Below are 21806 nucleotides of genomic sequence, written 5' to 3'. Positions count from 1 at the left end.
AGTATGTATTGTATACACAAAGCAAAGGAAATGAGAGGAAGCACTTCCGGGTCACGGCGAATTGTGTTGGTTACAGCCCCGTTGTTCGTGAAGTCGAGCCCGCAAGGCAGCAAACAGCTATAAATAAAATACATTTCTTAATTTTGAGAGGCGGTAAGTACGTGTTAATGTTTTACTATCTGCATTTGGGTTGAAGATGTGTCTAAAAAGGGTAATATCACAGGAATAGTGCATTATCCTCGGTAACGCCGAGTTCACGTATCCGGGTGATGGCGAGCCCAGGAGAGAGAGAGAGAGAGAGAGAGAGAGAGAGAGATTGAAATTAGGCCGCGCGAGCTCACAGTGAAAACAAACACGAGAAGCGAGCTCACTGCGCTAGCCCCAAATTAAATATAAATACTGCTCCTCACTGTGTGTATGATATGTTCGGAGTGGCCTTAACACTGAGATGAAATATTTCTCTTGCTGTTTGATGCTCTGCTGCCGCACAGTTAGCATAACTAGCCCTGTTAGCTCGCTAACACCAGCGACACACTGCGCCTCAGAGCAACTCGAGTGTCGCGTGACTGATGACGTCATGCGCGAAACGACCAGAGTCCAAAAAAGTGACACGAAACCTTAATGCATCCTTAATGCATCTATTCTTTTCTTGTGCATTTGTTCAGAAGTTTTGGTTTGACTTGTATTCCCATTTAAACAAACCCCCTATCTCTGCACAATCTTTTAGCTTGAAAGATACTATGTGTTATTACTCTGACTCTGCCAACAAATCTAAAGAATATATTTTCAACTTTTTTATTTTGTTTGGCAAATTTTTCATCCATAATCAAAAGTATATGGGCTCAATTCCTACTCTTTCACATTTTCTGATTGAGGTTGACTCACTGCTCACATCTTTTTGTTTGACTAGCATTAAAAAATGTGTCAGGTTTTTGGAACTATATGAAAAATGTATTTCTGTTGACTCTAAGTTTAGATAGCTTTCCTTCATTGCTCTTTTATTATTATTATTATTAATGTAAGCTACATACCCCCTTTGTGTTTTATTTCTCCTCTTTTCTAACTTCTATCTTCTTTTCTTTGTTAATGTTTTCCTGAAGGTGATTGTATATTTTTATCCGATTTCTTAAATTAAAAAAAAAAAAAAAAAAAAAAAGTGACACAAAACCCAGAAAGCATTTTGTATAACTACCAACTGGACTAATCAGGAACTTAACTATATAGGTAATTAGACGATGCAGATGTAAATAGGTGAATTCTTATTTTTGTTAAAAAAAAAAAACAGCAACAAGATAGTGTTATGAGCAGAACAGTTGGAGAGAAAGGGAAAAACTCTTGGTTAAAATAAAGGCAGCTTGAAGTAGGACAGCATTTTCTGGATTTTGTAATCATGGAAATCCCCCATATTAATTATTACCAATAAATTAACCTGAAAGTTGAGTCTGTCACGTTGCCATTAACTTAGTCAATTGAGCTTCCAAACAAAAAGATAAGAAAGAATGAATGTGAGTGTGGTCTTTTTCATCTATAGTACAGAAAGCTTTGTTGAGTGGGAAATTCTGACCTTTCATTCGAGAAGCGAGACAGATAAGCAGAGCAGTGCGTTGTCTGCTGTGTGGAAAGATTCGTGATAAATATAGACTTTTGTTTATCAAACAAATTTTACACCACAGCGCTCCTGAATTCTGCAGTCTGATTGGTCAGAAGGTGTTCGTTAGTTTTCTGTAACAGCAGCTCTGACGGTGGTCCCGGCTGCAAGGCAAATCACAGGCTTATATTAATGTGCTTGTTCTAATACATTATCATTTTGATATTAACAAATTGCACATATCGGGTCTCTTGGTCTCCTGTGTGTGTTCTTAAGACCAAATTCAGCTCCCATAAATGCAAGCAAAACACTCACAGTGTAGAACCCTGATTGTTCCCTTAATTTCATCGTCCCACACTGGACCATTTTGTTCTCTGCAACTTTGATAAATTGGGAGCGATACCATCAGTGGCAGTTTACTTACTGTGGAGTGCTGTTATGAAATACAGGATCTGTTGGAAGAGGACAGAATGTTATGTTGTGTTATGCTCTGCTCTTTTTTAGAGGCTAGTTGAAAAGTATCTGTGACTGTTCAACTAGATTTAGGGTAAAGGGACTTTGGTAAATTTGATTTTTTTTTTTTTTACAGAACTGGTATTTAAATCTGAATTAAAGACAGCACTAGCATTCTCAAAATTCTTTGAAAGTTGATTTTCAAAGGTCCCACTGAGAGCAGCTATACGTCTGTTACATTTCAAATCCTATCATGCTGACGTGACGTTAGTCATTTTTCCATCCAAAGCATAAATTAGACTTAAACCATGATGCTAGGTAAGGTCAGGGTTAGGATCAACCTTTGGTTGGAATTTTGAATTTTGGTATGGATACTTATGTTTACTTATATAACTTTGGTATTGGATGCTTATGTTCACAATTAGGCAAATGCCGCTGCCCTGAAGAAGTTATTACGCACAAGGTCAGTGTTTGACGTGGACCTGAAGTCAACATGGAAACTTCTAAATCACCCAGGAGCGGAAAACATCATTCACGGTCCAGATCACGATCGAGGGACAAAAAACGCAAATCGGGTAACTCTTTCTTTGATATCCATAAAAAAAATCCTCAGTTTTTCCAGAACTCTACACATTTCATGTTACTATACTTTTCTTTTAGCAAGTCAATTAGAGCATCTGCTTTGTTCACATAAGATGTCATTTTAAAAGGATTGATTAGAGACAGGTTGATTTCAGCTTTAATGCACTATATCAGAATTTCAGTGGTTCAAAAGTTTACATACACCATGTTGACTGTCTCTTTAAACAGTCTGGAAGATTCCTGTAATTAAAATAATGACTCATAATTAGGAGTTAATTGGAAGTGCAGCTGTGGCTGTATTCAGGGGCTGACCATTAGAGCCAGTAACTTTAGCTCTTGATACCATGGGAAAATCCAAGCAACTCAGCCAAGACCTCAGAAAAATATAATTGTGGACCTTCACAAGTCCAGTTCCTCCTTAAGATCAATTTCCAAACAACTGCGGTACCACAAGCATCTGTGAAAAATAATTGTATGCAAATAAAAAACTTGGGACAGCAGAGACACTGCATCGTTCAGGACAGAGGCACAAATTAACTCCTAGAGATTAACAAAATTTGATCTGAAAGGTTCAACATAACACCAGGACAACAACAAAGGAGCTGGTGAAGGAGCTGGAGGCATCAGGTACCAATATATGTACATCCACCATTAAGAGAGTTCTACATCATCATGGTCTTAAAGGCTGTCGCAAAAGGAAGATGGCGCTACTCCAAGACCAAGGCATAAAAAAGACAGACTGAAGTTTGCAAGTGATCACCTGGTTTTTAGAGGAGTCTTCTCTGGTCAAATGAAAAAAAATTAAACTGTTCGGCCATGATGATCATAATGATCGCTATGTATGCAGTAAAAAGGGTGAGGCTTTTAACCTAAAGAACACCATCCCAGTTGTGAAGCATGGGGGTGGCAGCATCATGTTGTGGGGTTGTTTTGCTGGAAAAGAGACTGGTGCACTTCAGCTAATAGATGGCATCAAGAGGAAGGAGGATTTTCTAGAAATACTAAAGCAAAAACTGGACATCAGTCTGAAAGTTGGTCACAACTGGGTTTTCCAGCAGGTCAGTGATCCTATGCATACCTCCAAGGTTACCTCCAAGTCACAAATCTAACTGAGTTACACCAGTTCTGTCAGGAGGAATGTGCAAAAGGTCTGGCAAAATATTGTGAGAAGCTTGTGGAAGTTTATTCCAAGAGGTTGATTCAAGTGAAGTTTTTAAAAAGGCAATCCCACCAAATACTAACAAAGTAAACAATGTAAACTTTTGCCCCACTGAAAATGTCATATAGTAAAGCTGAAGTAAATCTGTCATTAGCTGTTATTTTGAAATAAAGTAGACACCCTCATTGACTTAACATAGGAACTGTGAAAGTTTAAGTGTCTTTAGTGTAGGTGCATGCAAACGTTCTTCAGAATGCAGCTAAAGAGAGAGTTAATGAAGTACGCCAGAGTTAATAAATATTCATATCTAACATGATTACAATTAAAATGCGGTCCCATGTATAGGGTTTTTAAATGGACTAGCATGCACAGAGAATAAAATCGAACCTTGTGGAGTACAAAGCAGAATTTACTATTTTCACGAAAGACCTGTCTTCATGGTACGTGAAGAAGATGTGTGTCCAGAAGATGCGTGTGGTGTGCTACTGCATCAATTTTCTCTGATTTTTCAGGTGACAAGAAGCACAGAAGATCCCGGAGTAGAAGCAAAGAGGTAACTAAATTAAAGACCATTTCACTCACGTAGGTTAAGTTGATGTGGTCACATCATTATGTAATTTATCATAAGTTTTAGGACAGGGTAAGTATGAAGATTTTAGAGGACATGATGAAATATCAAAATGAAATAGTTCTTGACAGATCATTTCTTATGGTTCTCTCTCACACATGTCAATTATGTGAAATTAGAGATGACTAAAGTAGAGTACAGATTGTGTGGGAATTTTCTTTTTTGGTAAAAGCCTGTATTTAGATCACATGATAACATCTCTATAACAAATTACACTCAGCGTGCTAATGCACGAAGAGACACTCTGAACAGAAGACGCTGCTGACAGATAGCAAAATTATATGCCTACACCTGGACAGGTAACTATCAGCCTCAATCTTCCACTTGCCTAAAAATATAATTTTTTTTTTTTCTGTCTAGCAACCTGAATTATTGCACTAATTTTCCAAGTCCCCACATGAGTTGCATTGATCTTGATCGATCTTTGTCCTGTTACCTGTATGCATGAATGTTGGGAATGTCATGAAAAAGTGAACTGAAAGGCTAGTACATATGAATTGCAGTTATTTCAGAATAAATCCAGTGCATCAAAAGGGGAAACCCATTGAAAAAAGGAATACTGACACAGGGCCGTATTCAGAGTTGCGTTCTGCTGGCTTAGTAATGCGTTAATACCAAACTTGTTCACATTGGCATTTAGACCTCAAACTTATCTACAGACTTAAAGCCATATTAAGGCAAGAAGTGCCACTATCTGACAATTTGTGGTCAGCCTGAAACAGTTTGGGTATGTAAGTATGTTCAAAATGACTGAGGGCAGTATTAAATATGCAGGTGTGACACATTGTCATTGAATTAATGAATCCCATGAACCCATATATATATAAATATATATAAATTATTTATTTATTTATTTATTTTACTTCTTTCTTACAATAAAATTATGAACTCCACCTATGTACAGTGAGCTGTAACCACAGCAGGTGACTGCTTGGTAAGCTTGTCCTTTAAACCATGGGCACGTAAATCCTTCCTTCACCTGTTCAATGAATTCGGCTGCAACTCTCAATGGCAGATGCAGCATTTTTCCTCCCTGCCTAAGCCTCACATTTTTTCCTGCCGTCAGTAAACAATATTAGGCTGCTTCTAGTTCATCATGCTCTTTTATAGGCTGATAGCTGACTAACGTGGGTGGAGCACATATTCTTACATTGAGAATTTTTTATTATTATTATTTTTTTTTTTTTATACAATGGTTGTGAACTACATGTTTATCACAAATAGGATACTTTCACTTCCTGTTCATGGTGGTCTTAATGTAGTCACAATATTTTAGAGAACTATTAGATTTTTTTTTTATTTGAGTCTTTGCTGCGTTCTCACTTTTGTGTGGTCATTTTTTATTTATTTATTTATTTTTTAATTGTCTCTTGCTTTAATGCAATATTGTATTGCAGTTGACAGCAAGGGGGGATGCTCTATTATTTTTCTGCTTTATTTCATAAGTGCACATTTTTTCCCAGGTTATAAGGCAAGTGCCTGATTTAAAGGTGGCAATAGACACAATTCAAAACCAGCTGTACTGAGAGCCCTAAACAAGAAATATCTGACAATCTTGGAGGCGTGATTTTTGAAGTTTTGAGCTCTGAATACGACCTTCTATTAGGGTTTTGCTAAGATCAGTTTTACTTTTTTATTTTCTGATTCTATTGTTTAATAAGGATGGGATTTGTGCCCAAAGAAATTTGGTAAGAATGGTATGTGGACACTGAGTGTTTTTGAGAGATGAGGGGTGGTTGGGGCTGTGCGTATAATCATCTTAAAGATGCTTGTTCTAAAACTGGCATACTAACTCTCTTTGTCACACTATTTTCCTGAAAGAGACCACTTCTTCTTAAAACAGGCTCGGCGGAGGGACCTGGACAAGATGGTCAGATCACATAGCCGATCTGAGGACCTGCTGCAGAGTTCGGATAAAGAGCGCGAGAGGCTTTCAGAAGACAGCGGAGAGGAGCGACACCGCAGAAAGGACAAGAGGTCCTCCAGAGGAAGAAGCCCGTCCAGATCACGCTCAAGGGAAAGGTAACATGGCAAAAAAAAAAAAAAAAGTCCACTTTCATTAGATGTTCACTTTCTAATATCATTAGTGGTCAGTGATCAAGACCAATAATGATAATTGTGCAAATAATCCCAGTATAAATATTTAATTCAAGTTTAGTCAGAATGATTTAACTTTATTAATGATATACACAGGTGTAGAGTAGGGCTGTGCAGTTCCTTTAAAAATGAACAAAACATTTGATTTAGTTAATAAATTGTGGCACTTTCATAAACAATAAATCATAACAATAAATCACTTTGATAAACCTTCCCTACTGCACCACAGCTATTTCAGTTTTAAGGTTCCTAAAATGTATGCTATCAATATACTTTAGTGTTAACTCTATGTGGTCTGTTGTTTTACGGTCACAGAAAGCATCGTAGTCGGAGTCGGGACAGACGAAGGTCTCTGTCTCGCAGTCGCGAGAAGAGATCGAAGAGTCGTGAGAGGAAGAGACGACCCAAATCCCGATCCAGATCACGGTCCAAACACAAACAAAGGAGCAAAAGTCGCAGCAAAAGCAGGTGTGTCAGTGCAGAGAAATCTGTGGGGAAAAAAGATTTTCCCAAATTATTCACTACAATTTGTTATAAATTTATTACTAAGAATTACTAGTATTTCAATAATGTCATTAATCTTGGGTTAATTTTATTATATTTCTCCATCACAAATTATCTAAACCCTTAAAGCCAAACCATTTCATGAAGTTAAAGCGTTCACCAGGTTTTCTCAAATTAATGTCTAAACGCTTGATAATCAAAATTTAACAGCTGAATATTTTGCATTGTTTTTGTTTCTCTTGCAACAGAGAGAAGAAGAAAAGGACTGAGAAGGTGAGAAGGAAGAGTCACAGTCGCTCTGCCAGTCCTGTGGCTTTCAGGGGCAGAAACACAGCTATGGATGCACAAGAGGCTTTGGCCAGGAGGTAGAACAGTGTTTAATTTAAAGGGTTGTTTTAGAAGATAATGTAATGTACATGTTGTGGTAAATATATACACAGTGCTGCTTGAAAGTTTGTGAACCCCTTGAGCTGTTCAGAGTTTTCTGTTGTTTTACCATGATTTTCTTATTTTATTATCACCTGCTTTTTATAAATTAAAGGTCAGATGTATGTTGATCAATTGCATATGTTTGTTTAGAGGGAATTTTGTGAGTAGCCAAAAAACTACATGAAAGATTGAATTATTGTTTGTGCAAAAGAAATTGAAGCCCCAGCTGCATTGGTAAAGTCAAGTGGGTAACAGATTCATTTGAAAAACATTTGGGTGCTTAATTAATCAGTTAAGCAGAACAATCAAATTAGACATCCTTAGGAAAGTGGTTGGGCAGCACTGATTAAAAGAGAGAGGAAACCAACCAAACCACTGTAGTGCCAAGGAGTCAAACAATGCCAAGAGGAAAGGAGATATCCGAGGACATCAGGAAGAAGGTGGTGTCAGCCCATCAGTCTGGGGAAGGCTATAAGACCATCTCCAAGAGATTCCAACTCCATCCATCCACTGTAAGACAAATCATCTACAAATGGAGGGCATTCAACATGACCACAACTCTGCCTAGAAATGGACGCCCATCAAAACTATCATCAAGAAGCACCAGAAAAATAATAAATGAGGTAAAGGCCAACCCACACATCACCTCTAGAGAGTTGCAGACCTCTCTGGCAGCATCTGGGGTAAATGTACATGGGGTAAATTGAACAGACATGACATTTATGGGAGGGTTGCTAGAAAGAAGCCTCTGCTCTCAAAAAAGAACAAAGCTGCCCATTTCAACTTTGCCAGAGAGCATTTGGACAAACCAGAAGCCTTTTGGAAGTTCATTCTTTGGACAGATGAGTCCAAAATAGATTTATTTGGTCATAATCAAAGGCGCCATGTTTGGAGAAAAGCCAACACTGAATTCCAGGAAAAGAACCTCCTCCCAACAGTGAAGCATGGTGGTGGAAATGTGAAGGTCTGGGGCTGCTTTTCTGCCTCCGGGCCAGGGCGACTCCATATTATTCAGGGAAACTTGAATTCTGAGACCTATCAACAAATTCTTGAAGAGAATCTCCTGCCATCAGTCAGAGAGCTGAAGCCGGGCCGAAAATGGGTGATGCAACAAGACAACAACCCTAAGCATTCAAGCAAATCCTCCAGGGAATGGCTTAAAAGAAAGAAGGTGCACACTGTTGACTGGCCTAGTCAAAGGCCGGCTCTTAATCCAATTGAAATGTTGTGGCTAGACCTGAAGCGGGCGGTACATGCCGGAAGTCCTTCCAACCTCTCTCAGCTGGCTGAGTTCTGCAAGGAGGAGTGGGCAAAAATCCCCAAAGACAGATGTGAGAGACTGGTCAGTGGTTACAGAAGACGTTTGGTTGAAGTAATGGCTGCAAAAGGAGGTGCCACAAGCTACTAAATAAAAGGCTTCACATACTTCTGCACAAGTCAAATTTACAGTTTTGGTGAGATTAACCCCTTTTGTTCAATAAATAATGACAATATATCCTTTTTTTGTTTGTGTCCATCATTTGGAAGTCTGCTTCACAAATTGGGTTTTGGATGTACATTTGATTAGGTTAATCTTTTTTTTTTTTTTTTTACACAAAACCTGATCATGTCTGAAGGGTTCACAAACTTTCAAGCAGCACTGTATATATATATCTTTATATATATTCATCTTTATATATATTCTTCTTCATCTTTATATATATATATATATATATATATATATATATATATATATATATATATATATATATAAAGAACTGTTTAGTTAGTTATATACATTTATAAATGGTTCTATATGTCACAATAGTTGGGTGGACCCTACATAAACATTTTTAAATTCCTTATAGTAAAAGCTCTGCTTGATTATTTTCTACTTTGGCACACAGGTTGGAGAGAGCCAAAAAACTCCAAGAGCAGAAAGAGAAAGAGCTGCTGGAAAAACACCAACAGCAGCAGCAAGAGATCGTAGCAGGTAAGGAACTTTATTTAGCGCTATTTAACGTTATTTAGTCATCTGGTGAAAACTAGCTTCATCTTTAACACTTTATTGACTTTACCGTCCAGCAGCAGCAGTGGCAGCAGCTCCGTTGCTCTGTGACAATGCCCCAGCTGCCGCCTCCAGTCCGGCTCTGAACGTGGCAGCACTGCTTGCTTCTGGCACACAGGTCACACCACAGATTGCTATGGCAGCTCAGATGGCAGCGCTGCAGGCTAAAACGCTGGCAGAGACGGGCATCGCTGTGCCGAGCTACTACAATCCCTCAGCTGTCAACCCCATGAAGTTTGCTGAACAGGAGAAGAAGAGGAAGCTGTTGTGGCAGGGGAAGAAGGAAGGGGTGAGAAAGGGGGTGGAGTCTGCATTCAGGAAATTGAGTGCTTTAATTTGTTATAATTCATAATTAGAATTTATATTGTTACTTATAATTTATAAGTAATTGTGGAAAAACTGGATTAGCCTTTCACCAGAAAGAAATGATATATAAATGGCAGAGTTACCCAAAAAATATTTGCATCTTGCAATGAAGCACAAATGGAGTCCAGAGATTACAAAAATTACAACTAAGATTCACAAACTGTGTAGAATTATGAAATTGATAGAATGGCCAGTATAATTAGCATTTTGGAAACTCCAATACTGTTAAAATGGTCATTGCTGTCATTTAAAATCTTCATGTTCTTCGTGTTGAAGGATAAATCCCAGACTGCAGAACTTTGGGAGAAGCTAAATTTTGGCAACAAAGACCAAAACGTGAAGTTCCGCAAACTGATGGGCATCAAAGTAAGTTCAAATCCTGCACTCTTTCTACACGTAAATGTTTTTAAAATTAGAAATGTAAAAGTGACGTATTAACTCTTGATGTATTGATTGAATGGTATGGAAAATTCATGGTGTAGTGTATAGTTTATGTATACACTCACTGGCCACATTAATAGAAAAATGTGACTACGTGTGGCCCAAGTAAATAAAAATACTTGGTTATAATATATAATAATGAACATCCTTAAATTGTCTATTGAAACAATGTAGTAATCCATTTTCTCTGATTTCTTCTTTAAAGACAATTTAATATGGAAATTCCAATGCATTTTCTTCTGCAGTGTTTATGCTTCTCCTTTAGAGGAGGTGTAGATGGAGGAAAGGGATGAAAATGTAGTCCCAGATGTGAGGCCATATTTATTTAAGCCTGTATGTGCAGCCAGGAATGGAGAAATGCCGAGGCCAGAGTTGCGCTCACTCCGGCAAGCCTGAAGACATGTTACAAATTGAGACCTTAGTACTATAGGGTTCTCCTGTTCATTCTTAACCCAGATACAGCCTTACATTCACAAAATGGTGAATGATTATTTTAATTTCCTGCTCGAGACCCTACAGTGACATAGTCGGAGAGGACGTTTAGAGACAGGAAATAAAAATCTCTGCTTAGTGCTTTAAAAATCTTGTCTTTGTGGAAAGAGTTCAGATTAATCTTGCACAATCTAACCAAAGACATGAGCTAACCAAATTTTAAGTCAGCTTTTGATTTCAGGTAGTCTTTCAGTCTGCAGGTCTCTTTTTAAAATCTTGTTGCATGCATCCAGAGCAATGTGTTTTTAATGTCTGATTTCACCGACACCTAAAGTACATACTCTAAATTAAAACATGTACACGTCTATGCATATAACGTACTATACATACAAAAGTGTTCAGGCCTAATGGTGAGTTATACATGGAGTGTGTGTAAGAGTAGTTAATTAAATTAATTACTGAAATTAAAATAAGTCATGAAGAGGAATCAATTAGAAATAATGCATCACCCATCTGTAAAGGAAATGCTGAGTTAAAGAGATTTGACCAGTGCTTGAGGCTTCAGTCCCATTCTTCATCCACTGTCTGGCTCTTTTTTTTTTTTGGCTATCGTAGTAAATTACAAATTTGTAGTCTTCATTTTTCTTAAGGATAGACAAAATTTTGCACTTGACTTGATATAAACAGTTATTGTGGACTTTGTTCACCTATAGGCTGATGACGACTCATCGTCTGGAGACCTCAATGAGGAAGGCATGAAGACGCTGCAGCAGCAGGAAGAAATGTTCCGTAACCTGGACGTGCAGTACGAAATGGCGCGCTCGCAGACGCACACGCAGAGGGGGATGGGCCTCGGCTTCTCCACGTCTTTCTCTTCGCGAGGGATGGACCCTGTCTGAATATCCGCTGTTTCACTCTTCCATCATCGGCTCAGCTTATTTTTAATGCGTGTATAGAAAGCTGATGCTTTAGATCGCATGGATGTTGGTTTGCATCTGTAATTTATTCAAATACCAGTTTTTGTCTTGAAAGAATCCAGATGTAAATACGAGTGATTTGGTTTATGTTTTTTGTTAGGATTGAATTGCAGATCTCCGGAAAATTACACAAAGGTGCAATAGGATACTGCATAGCTTTATGGGGGTTTTGAATGTTGTAACTTCATTTTCTTTTTTTTTCTTTTTTTTTTTTTTTTTTATAACTCAGTTTCCCCTGTGGATAGAACAGATAGACCATGTTGCTTAGAATCGTGCTATGAAGAACATGACTGAACACTTTCCATCAGAAAACACTGGCATAGTGGCCACAAGTGTCAAGCTGTTGTAACTGCTTATCACATTAAATTTTTTTGTTAGTCCAAAATGTTACTGTGATTATTACCATCTTTCAGTAAATAAATTTTAAAAATGTTTACCCCATAAAGAATTACCATTCATAAAATCTTGAAAAAAAAAGGTTTTTCAAAAGTAAACTCAAAAATTACTTTTTGAAAAGATTGGATTGTTTTTAAGGTATCTTAACCAGAAAAGGTTATTAAACAAAAATGGCTAAAAGATGGCACTCATGATGAACAACCTTTTTTTTTTTCATGCTAAAGATTAGTGAGCTCTAAAAGCCAAAGAGCTATAACAAGGAGGAGGATTTGAACTAATTTAAAACTTGACCACAAGTTTAAAAAGTAAGCATGCCTGTATGCATTAATAATACAGTGGAAAAGTTTGTATCCCCCCAGATTTTAAGGGGGATGGGGTAGGTAACGTCTTTGTTTTGCAGGTTATAAAATTCAAAAATCAGTGTTAAATATAAAATTAGGGTGCATCCTGACAAAAATCCAAAGCATATGTCAAAATCTTTCATTTATTCGTCAATCATCAGTAAGTGAGCACCAAAGGCTGAGAAAAAGAAGAAAAATGTGTCTCCCTTTCCAAAACCCAATATTTTTTGGGCTAGGTTTAGGTCTTTTGTGTGGTTTTTGAGATATATTAAAAAAAAAAAAAAAAAACAAGATAAATGATGTCACATTTTGCAACCAACAAAAAACAAATAGAAAAGTTTCAAGGGGGAAAAAAAAGTATAATAATCTGGTTGCACAAGTGTGCACATCCCTTTTATAAATGTGGCATGTGTCAGTACTCAGAATTAACCAGTCACATTCAAACTCATGTTCAAAAGTAATTATCACACACTCATCAAAGAAGTGATTGTGATAATCCCTGCATGTGACAACAATCTCTTGTATTCTTCACCAGTTGGGGCTATGGAATAGGGTGGCTAGATGGAAGCCCTTTCTCACGAAGAAAAAGATAAAAACTTCCACCTAAATCACCCCAACCATATGGCAAAATATGTTACTGTCTGATGATAAAAACAAGACAGCTCATCACGCAAACACCACCATATACCATACCAATGGTGAAACATGGTGGTGGCAGCATCATGCTATTGGGCTGTTTCTCTTCAGCTGGGACTGAGGCGCTAGTCAAGATAAAGGGAATTATGAATAGCTCCAAATAGCAATCTATTTTAACACAAAACTTGCAGGCCTCTGTTAGACAGCTAAGATGATGAAAAATTTTACTTTCCAACAACTGTGGAATGACTTGAAGATGGCTGTGTACAGGAAATCCTGTTGCAAATTGGTAGATTTGGAGCAGTTTTGCAAGGAAGAGTGGATTAAAAATGGTAAATTAAGATGTGTTAAGTTGGAAGACTTTGTTGAGGGGTATGCACACTTATGCAACCAGTTTATTGTCATTTTTTTTCTCTAAAACTGCACTCTCAGACTATATTTCAGTAAGAGGAATGGTTTATATGCATGCGTTTCAGTCAGGAAGGGGGTTGTTAAGAGTTTAATCTGAATTTAATCTTGGCTTTTTTAACTTCAGCAGCTGATGTTCACACTGAAATGACCTTCCATCAACAGCAGCTGATGCATGTACATCAGTGGTTCTAAAACCCGTCCACAGAACCTTAGCCGGTCCACATTCTGTTCTCTCCGTGTCGTGCGAGATGGGAAAGAGCAAACATGTGGACTGCCTGCAGGGCCCTGAGGACTGGTTTGAAACCTTGATACAGATCATGGAGTGGGTGCCCTGGTGCTGATAATGATGGTGGTGGAGGTAGTGATGAGAAGCGAAAGACCCAATTAGTGCCAGCAACATTTCTGTTCAAGCAATTAAACCTCGTTTAACCTAAATAAGAAAATCAAAGAGCCGAACACGCATTTTGTTTTATCACCACTCGATTTCTTTATCAAACTGTAGGAGCACAGATCAAAGGCATGTTTAGTCAGAGGCATGAACACATAAAAATCATATCGCAGTGTGATACGGTAAAGCAGAAAATCTTATAATCACTAATCTGTTAGACTTAATCAGCATTTGTGGTTCATGCTGTAAAAACGTTTTGGGGTTGACTCAATCATGAGCACAGTTTGATAGCTTACATGTGGGCCAGTTATTTAGCTAAAATTAAACCTTTTTAAACTAAAACAGTGAATTTGAGAATTGTACACTATATGGCCAAAAGTTTCTGGACACCTGACCATCACACCTATATGTACTTTTTGAACATCCCATTACAGATTTATTCCCCCTGTGTTCGCTGTTATAATAAGCTCCACTCTTCTGAGAAGGCTTTCCACTAGATTTTGGAGCGTAGCTGGGTGGATTTGTGTTCATTCAGCTACAAGAGCATTAGTGAGGTCAGGCAATGATGTTGGTGAGGAGGTCTGGGGTGCAGTCGGTGTTCCAGGTGTTCAGTGGGGTTGAGGTCAGGGTTCTGTGCAGGACACTCGGGATCTTCCACTCCAAACTTGGCAAACCGTTTCTTTATGGATGGAGCTTGATTTGTGCACAGGGGCATTGTCATGCTGGAACAGGTTTGAACCTCTTAGTTCCAGTGAAGAGAAACTGTAATGCTACAGCATACAAAGACATTCTGTACAACTGTCTGCTTCCAACTTTGTGGCAACAGTTTGGCGAAGAGCCACATATGGATGTGATGATCGAGTGTCCACAAACCTTTGGCCATAAAATGTAAGAAAATGCATCACTAGGTGATTATCTCCTGATTGCACAACTATAAGCAAGAGAGAGATCACAAGTCAACAGTCACCAATGCCCAGACGTTGAAGAAAACATCACTGGCCCTGGTCTCTGCGTGGGAAAGATGGCATTCCTCTTCACACTTTCTGCTACAGCAAACTAGCAAATCACAAATGTCCTGTGAGCCTATGTAAACAGAACAGAGCTGTTAACACTCTTCTATAATGTTTTACAGTCTCCATATCCTCCACAGGTCCTTAATGTGTTCATGTCTTAAAATCTTTCCACCTGGTGACTTGTGCTGCTTTTGGCTTCATGCACATCTCAACCCAGGACAGCTTGCCTATACAGAGCCTGTAGCAAGGGCCTGGAATTCATGGGGTAGACATGAAAAAGAGTTTGAAGAAAGACCATCTCAGCTTCAAGATGACACTGTTAGCTTCACATGACTTGGAATTTGTGTTTAAAAGTTAATTATTAGGCCAAGTGTCTGTAAAGTGAAGCAGGAATTCTAAACAGCTCAGACTTGTTAGATACCAAACACATCCAAGAATATAACAACACTACACTTATGTCTCGCTACCTGCATATAAGACTGGAATACAAGACATGAGCCACTCCTGTGATGAGGTTATGGTTGGCAAACTCCAGTATAAGCAAAACAATGGGATATTCACTGAGCCTTTTCCATGTTGCCGCTTCTTCACTGAGGCCCATCCAGTGTATCAGCAGGTTCCTCATGGCCTCAGGGAAGAGCTCGGTTGCTAGATCTTCCGCAGGAGGCAAGTCTTTAATGTGTTCAATATTTCTCATCTTAAATCCTTCCACCTGCTGACTCACACTGCTGTTGGCTTCATGGAACTGTCGACCCAGCCAGCTAGCCACAGCCTGTAGTAAAGGACTGGAATAGATGGAGTAGCCATGAAAATGAGTTTGAAGCAAGACCATCACAGCTTCTGCCAGTTTTTCCTCATCTACCTGTCCATCAAGCCAATATTCAACGTAATCCAGAAGTTTCACAATGGTCTCTTCTTGGTTCTTGTCCACAGCTGACGTGCATTTCACCTTGTTTCCTATGCTATAAAGTCTCTCTGTGAGTACACTAAAGTGTTTAGTCTCCACTGGTTCAGCTGGGGAGCAGTAATCATGGTCTGCAGAAGAGGAATTAGCTCCTTGACCAGATGTTGACACTAAGGTCACTTCCTCTACGTCTTCTACTGTGTCCTGAGAGTTTAAATTGTCCCCAGTAGATACAGAAATATCACTAGATAAATTATTAAATCCCATTGGTATCTCCTGATCACTGGTTTTTGGTGGTTTCATGTCTAACTGGATTCCGATGTTGTACACCGAGTTTAGTTGATCATCATCGATCCGAGATTTCCACAGATCCTGAAAAGGAGAATAAGGATTGAATAAAGATTCTCAGAACACTATTATACATTTCTAAGAGAATACTGAAATCTGAATTTTTATGGTCTGCTCTAGAGTTCAATATGAAACCAAATGTCTGGGGAAACTTGTCAGATGCTGCTGTGGCTGAATTTTGGATTTTTTACATAAAATTCAATTCAATTCATTTTTTTTGTATAGTGTATTTAACAATGCCCACTGTCACAAAGCAGCTTTACAGAAATAAATACATTCAGGATATAAATGGTAAATGTATGGATTTTTCCCTAATGAGCAAGCCAGAGGTGACGGTGGTGAGGAAAAACTCCCTGAGACAACATGAGGAAAAAACCTTGAGAGGAACCAGACTCAAAAGGGAACCCATCCTCATCTGGGTGACAATGGATAGTGTGATTATTAATAAATCCCTTCTATAACTGTGTACTACATGGACAAATTGTGCAATTGTGTTACCAGGAAATTCATTACAGTTTTCACATGAAGTCTGTTTTGTATTAAATCAAATGTAGTATTTCTGCCAATGACATACAGTACACTGACATGTCGACTGCAGGAAAGCAAATATATTTTACCAAAATGACAAGGAAATGTTTTTTATTTAGGCTTTAATTTGGGCCAGTTCAACAGAGATCATTCCAAATGAAATAGAGATGACAAAAGGGTTATTAAACAATCTATAAATGTTTCCTGTTTTTATATCATATAAGGTCTATCATCATTCAATATTAAAATGACAGGCTAGGAATAAAGACTGCTATAAAGATCAACATAGGTTTCATGGACATATTTCTAATTTGTATATCTTATTTATTATATATTAGATTAAATGCAAACCAATAAATACTAGTTGCTTTTAGAAAATCAGTGTGCTGGTGTCTCTCACTGGAGTTGGAATGAAATCTTTAAATGCAATTTTCTCCCTTCTCACGTTTGTAGGTAACCAGACATTAAATGTTACTTATGATTGAGACACGCATCAATATCAATTCAGAAAAGTCTGCAGTTTCCATAAAATGTCAAACCTTTACCACGCGAAGGGTTTTCCCCAGCTATCACAAATATTATTTATAAATAACAGCTAGTGGTGGAGACAGATTCAGATACAAGGGAAAAAAAAAAAAAAAAACGTAGGTGGAATTAAAACCTAGATAAGCTAATAACCCATAAATGCTCAATTGTTATGTTAGATTGGATTCTGTCGCATGTCTATGTAACTCTGAATAAAGGCAAAGTTCTTGAATCAAAGTGCACCAGCCTTATGCCATATACGTAGTAGCCAGATGTTGAAAATAATGAGTCACTATAATACATTTTTGAAATATATTCATGATTGTGTTACACTTAATTCATGTAGCTACATATTTATTTTGCATATCTTTTTACCTGAAGTGTGTGTATTTTTCTGGAAGTTTCTGTATATCTTTGAGACGAGGACATGAAGACTGGTAGACTTGCAAGAACAAGAGGTTCTTTCATCTTCTTTCCAGTAAAAACACTTTTTATTTAAAAAAAAAAACAAAACAAAACAAAAAAAAAACAAGAAGAACAAGAAGACACCTATGTGTTAACCGTTTCCGCTTTAGCTTATCACCTGCTATTTGTTAACGCTAGAAACACAGTATAAAAAGGTCTGTTAGATAAAGACTGCATTGAAGGCTACTCTAAACATCCTGTGGAAGTGTCTGTTCCTCCCCTGAGTGCTTGAGAATGAAGTTGGTTTGCTCATATGACCACATCCCTTCATTTGTTAGTGATAAGAAGGAAAATTCACTAAATGTGTCAGCTACCAATCTTTTATGGCATCTGGGGTGTAGTGGCTTATCAACAGACTACTCTGTCCCACTCATAACATCTGATATCAGTTTGTCACTGATGAGGACTTTTAACTAGTAGGCAGAAATGCAATGAAAGCAAAAGGAAGAAAGAGAAAGTGCCACAAGTAAGTCTCTAATCGCACAGTTATTTTTTATTGTTACTACTTATAATTTAGTGCGTCTTTCACAAAGGATTTAAAATAAGTGTGGCCTACGCCGGAAGGGTTTTCTTATAGTGGGTAAATTTCCCAAAATATAAACAAACTAGTAGGCAGTTACTAAGAATGAATGAATGTACACTGTAAAAGCACTGCGCGTTGTTAATGATTGTGGTCTTTCCTTGTCCTGCAAGCTTCATATCTGACCACTCGCTTGTGCCCGCATGAAAGAAAAGACCCACAAGTTCTTGAGACTTTTTTTTTTTTTTGCTGCTTCTTACAGGATCCAGTTCCTGATGCACAACTCTAATCTCAACCAGATGCCAGATGCCCTGTGAACCTTTCTGGCAAGGTTTCTTTAAAAAAAAAAAAAAAAAAAAGAATAGTGTGCCTGATATTAGTATCAGCTTCTCAAGAGTTAAAATGTTGAAATTTACAAATAATTATATTAAGGAATCATTCACACCAATAATCTTTTTCTGATACAGAAAAATGCACCTTATGAATATTACAAAGTGCGCCATTCATAACATCTGGGACCAATAAGTCATGTAAACTTTAAGCAGGAATGTTCCTTTCTTTATGATTTTCTAATTTTGCTACTTGACCGCACAGCAACAGATGAGCTACAGCCACTAACTGTTTGCCTACAATGTGGTATATGTTCACCAGCCACTTTATTAGGAACACTCTTGCTCATTCATGGGCATATGTTCATCAAAACTAGGCAGCTGAAGATTGGAAAAAGACCATGTGATGTTTTTTCCATTCTTCAACCGTCCAGTTTCGGTGAACCTCGGTGCCCAATTTATCTCTGATTCTTATTCTTGGGTGACAGGAGAGGAACCTGATGTTGTCTTTTGCTGTTAGAGCCCATCCACCTCAGGGTTGGAGTGTGTTTGAGATGTTTTTCAGCTCACCACGTTTGTAAAAGAGTGGTTATTTGAGTTACTGTAGACTTCCTGTCAGCTGTAAACAGTCTGGCCATTCTCCTCTGATTTCTCTCAACAACAAGACGTCTCCTCCTACAGAACCACTGCTCAATGGATGTTTTTTGTTTTTTGAACCATTCTGTATAAACTCTAGAGACTGTTGTGTGTGAAAATCCCAGGAGATCAGCAGTTTCTGAAATACTCCAGCCCTTAAACCAGCCCTTCTAGTACCAACAACCATGCCACAGTCAAAGTCACAGCGATCACATTTTCCCCTCATTCTGATGTTTGATGTGAACATTAACTAAAGCTCTTGACCTGCATCTGCATGACTGCATGCCTATCACTGCTGCCATATGATTGAGTGCCTGGATAATTGCTTGAATATACAGGGCTACAAGTATTCCTAATAAAGTGGTCAGTGCATGTATATGGTAGATAAACCTGATGAACTCAGCAGTTCAGGTGAAATGTACACTACCTGAAATGACTCCAAGATTGACAGCTGCTCTTGTTTACTGTAAAGCTCAAAGGCCACTCGAAAAACCCCATGAACACAGTAGAACCACAAACTGTTACTGGAACAAGGAACTCGTAAGCCTTGGAACCTGAAGTCTGCAAACACACAGCAGACAAAACAGCAGCTCATTAACAACATCCATCTGAGAAGGTCGCAGTTCCAGGCTGTGTAAATTAGCTCAGAGGTGTGATACCTGAGGAGAAGATCAGTTTGGTTGCTAGTCCTCGTTTTGCAAACTTGGCATGGTATCTGGGATGGTTCTCAGTACGGACCTCTGTGTTCAAAAAGAGATCAGCTCCAAGAAAGAGAGGGATCACTGGCTCCTTTACAAATGAAGGCATGAAGCTGTTAATTGTACACAACATTTACAAAGTAGAATGTGTTATATGTTTAAAAAAAAAACATTTATTTACCTCATTTGTACTCGGTTTGGTCACTTGGAAGGAATTGTCACCGACTAGATATAAAAATCGAATTCTCCTTTTGCCACTTTCCCAGTATGGTAAGTTGGTGACTGAGACAGACTTAGTGGTCATTATTATTGTGTGTGTGTGTTTTTTTTAATGGGCTCTACACCGTTTTACGTGATTACACAAAGCCAGATATCAGGTTCGAGTGTTCTTCCAGTGTTCTTTAGTTTATTACTAACAGGAACATTTTCTCACATGTGAGGTTTTCACACCTAGCCTTTGGTTAAAGTATTTAATGTGTTTAGTCTTGCAACGTGTGCAACCCAATTATGGAAAAAAAAAAGTATAAATTCAAGGAATGGCTCCAGAAAGTGGACTTAATAATGTACACATTTAAAAGTATATTGTTATGAAGTATTTACTATGAAGCCACACTGCAATTCAGTTTCAGATCCTGAACTGTGTGTTCTGGGTCACTTCATAAACAAGAAAAGCCTTCAAACTCCAAACTTTCCCATGAATACAAAGGAATAATCAGATGTGGTGAGTGAGAATATCAGAAATATCAGATTTACTTTATCCTGGTGTTCATAAACTGACTCCAGATCTCTCTTATCCAAGTCTGAGGATATCAAATTTAAAAAGTACCCCTGATTTAACGCCCTAATAAATAAAATAACGTTTTAACTGAATGTACGCTGTGTTTAAACCAAATACAAATACAAATAGTTAATCTAAAAAAAAACAGAAAGCGTAAAAAATATATATAATAAAACAAAACAGCTGATACTACACCAAACATCCGGAATTGTGCCTAATGCGCATGCGCACCTGGGTTTTTCCTGTTTCCTTTTCTTCGTTGTTATTTTGTTTAGACACTTTGCATCCAGTTTGTTTCAACAGCGCCCTCTTCCTGCCAGCTGGCAAAACGCACGTTTCCTCACTTGGTGTTGTATCTACTGCATATTTTAAAAGCACTTTTTATAATATATTTTATAATACGTTTTTTTTATAATATATTTTATAATATATTTTATAATCCCTGCCGTTCTCTCAGTGACTTTATTTGCAGATGTGGTAAAGGTACATAAATTGCTTAGTCAAGTAAAAGTAAGATATTCCAAAAAACTACAAAATCTAGCTGAAGTATCAACGTAAAAGTCCAAGAAAGACACAAAAGATATCTGAGTCTCAAATCACATCCTGATTTTTTGTTACTGCTGATAAATTCACAAAAGAAGAAGAAAACGTGGACAAACATCGCCTGAAGGTAATGAACAACAGCTATATCTCTACTCTCACAGATGTTAGTTAGCGTTATAGTAACCCAAACAGTATAACACCTTGTTGATGAGAGAAGTCAGAGGAAAATGGCCAGATTGGTTCAAGATGACAGGAGTGATATAGTATCTCAATTAATCACTCTTTACAACCGTGGTGAGCAGAAAAGCATCTCATGCACAAAACAACGAACCTTGAGGTGGATGAGCTACAACAGCAGAAGACCATATCATGGGCACAAGCTCACAACTGGACTGTTGAAGACTAGAAAAAAAAAATCACCTGGTCTTTTATATATTAGTATCACACATCACCAGGGTAGCTGGTATAAATGGGCTCTTTTGAAGGAAAATATACAACAAAAAATAAGGCTCAATTTTTAGCATCCGCATCAAATTATATGAAATACAAATTTTTTTTACAATTTTTTTTTACAAATTTTAGCATCCACATCATCTAATTTGCTGTTAATAAATGTCTTAAAGTGGGTTATTTTGGACTTTTGC

The 21806-nt window shown here is 37.8% G+C and overlaps 2 protein-coding genes across 6 annotated transcripts; one reads left to right on the top strand and one right to left on the bottom strand.

Annotated features, from left to right (window-relative positions):
• The first annotated feature begins 5 nt into the window (after nt 1–5).
• rsrc2 (arginine/serine-rich coiled-coil 2) lies at nt 6–12088 on the top strand. 5 transcript variants are annotated; one of them, XM_026939959.3, is made up of 10 exons: nt 6–153; nt 2467–2616; nt 4295–4335; nt 6254–6432; nt 6823–6975; nt 7260–7376; nt 9327–9412; nt 9508–9776; nt 10130–10219; nt 11440–12088. In XM_026939959.3, the coding sequence occupies exons 2-10, from the start codon at nt 2535–2537 to the stop codon at nt 11623–11625; spliced, it is 1203 nt and encodes a 400-aa protein (XP_026795760.1). In that variant the 5' UTR covers nt 6–153; nt 2467–2534; the 3' UTR covers nt 11626–12088. The 5 variants fall into 5 exon arrangements, with proteins under 5 accessions (XP_026795760.1, XP_026795759.1, XP_053084910.1 ...); XM_026939958.3 differs by having other exon boundaries at nt 9505–9776; XM_053228934.1 differs by lacking the exon at nt 6–153 and adding an exon at nt 4631–4709 and having other exon boundaries at nt 2517–2616; nt 9505–9776.
• Nucleotides 12089–13949: 1861 nt separating this feature from the next.
• Nucleotides 13950–20854, bottom strand: si:ch211-110p13.9 (uncharacterized protein LOC562347 homolog). Its single transcript, XM_026939641.3, has 4 exons — nt 20023–20854; nt 19803–19932; nt 19571–19704; nt 13950–16164 (listed from the first exon to the last, which is right to left on the bottom strand). The coding sequence occupies exons 1-4, from the start codon at nt 20143–20145 to the stop codon at nt 15352–15354; spliced, it is 1200 nt and encodes a 399-aa protein (XP_026795442.3). The 5' UTR covers nt 20146–20854; the 3' UTR covers nt 13950–15351.
• Between the last annotated feature and the right edge of the window lie 952 nt (nt 20855–21806).

This window comes from Pangasianodon hypophthalmus, chromosome 24 (assembly GCF_027358585.1).
Source record: "Pangasianodon hypophthalmus isolate fPanHyp1 chromosome 24, fPanHyp1.pri, whole genome shotgun sequence".
NCBI classification, from domain to species: Eukaryota; Metazoa; Chordata; class Actinopteri; order Siluriformes; family Pangasiidae; genus Pangasianodon; species Pangasianodon hypophthalmus.
Note: the sequence above shows the minus strand (reverse complement) of the source record. Positions and strands in the feature narration are given on the sequence as shown.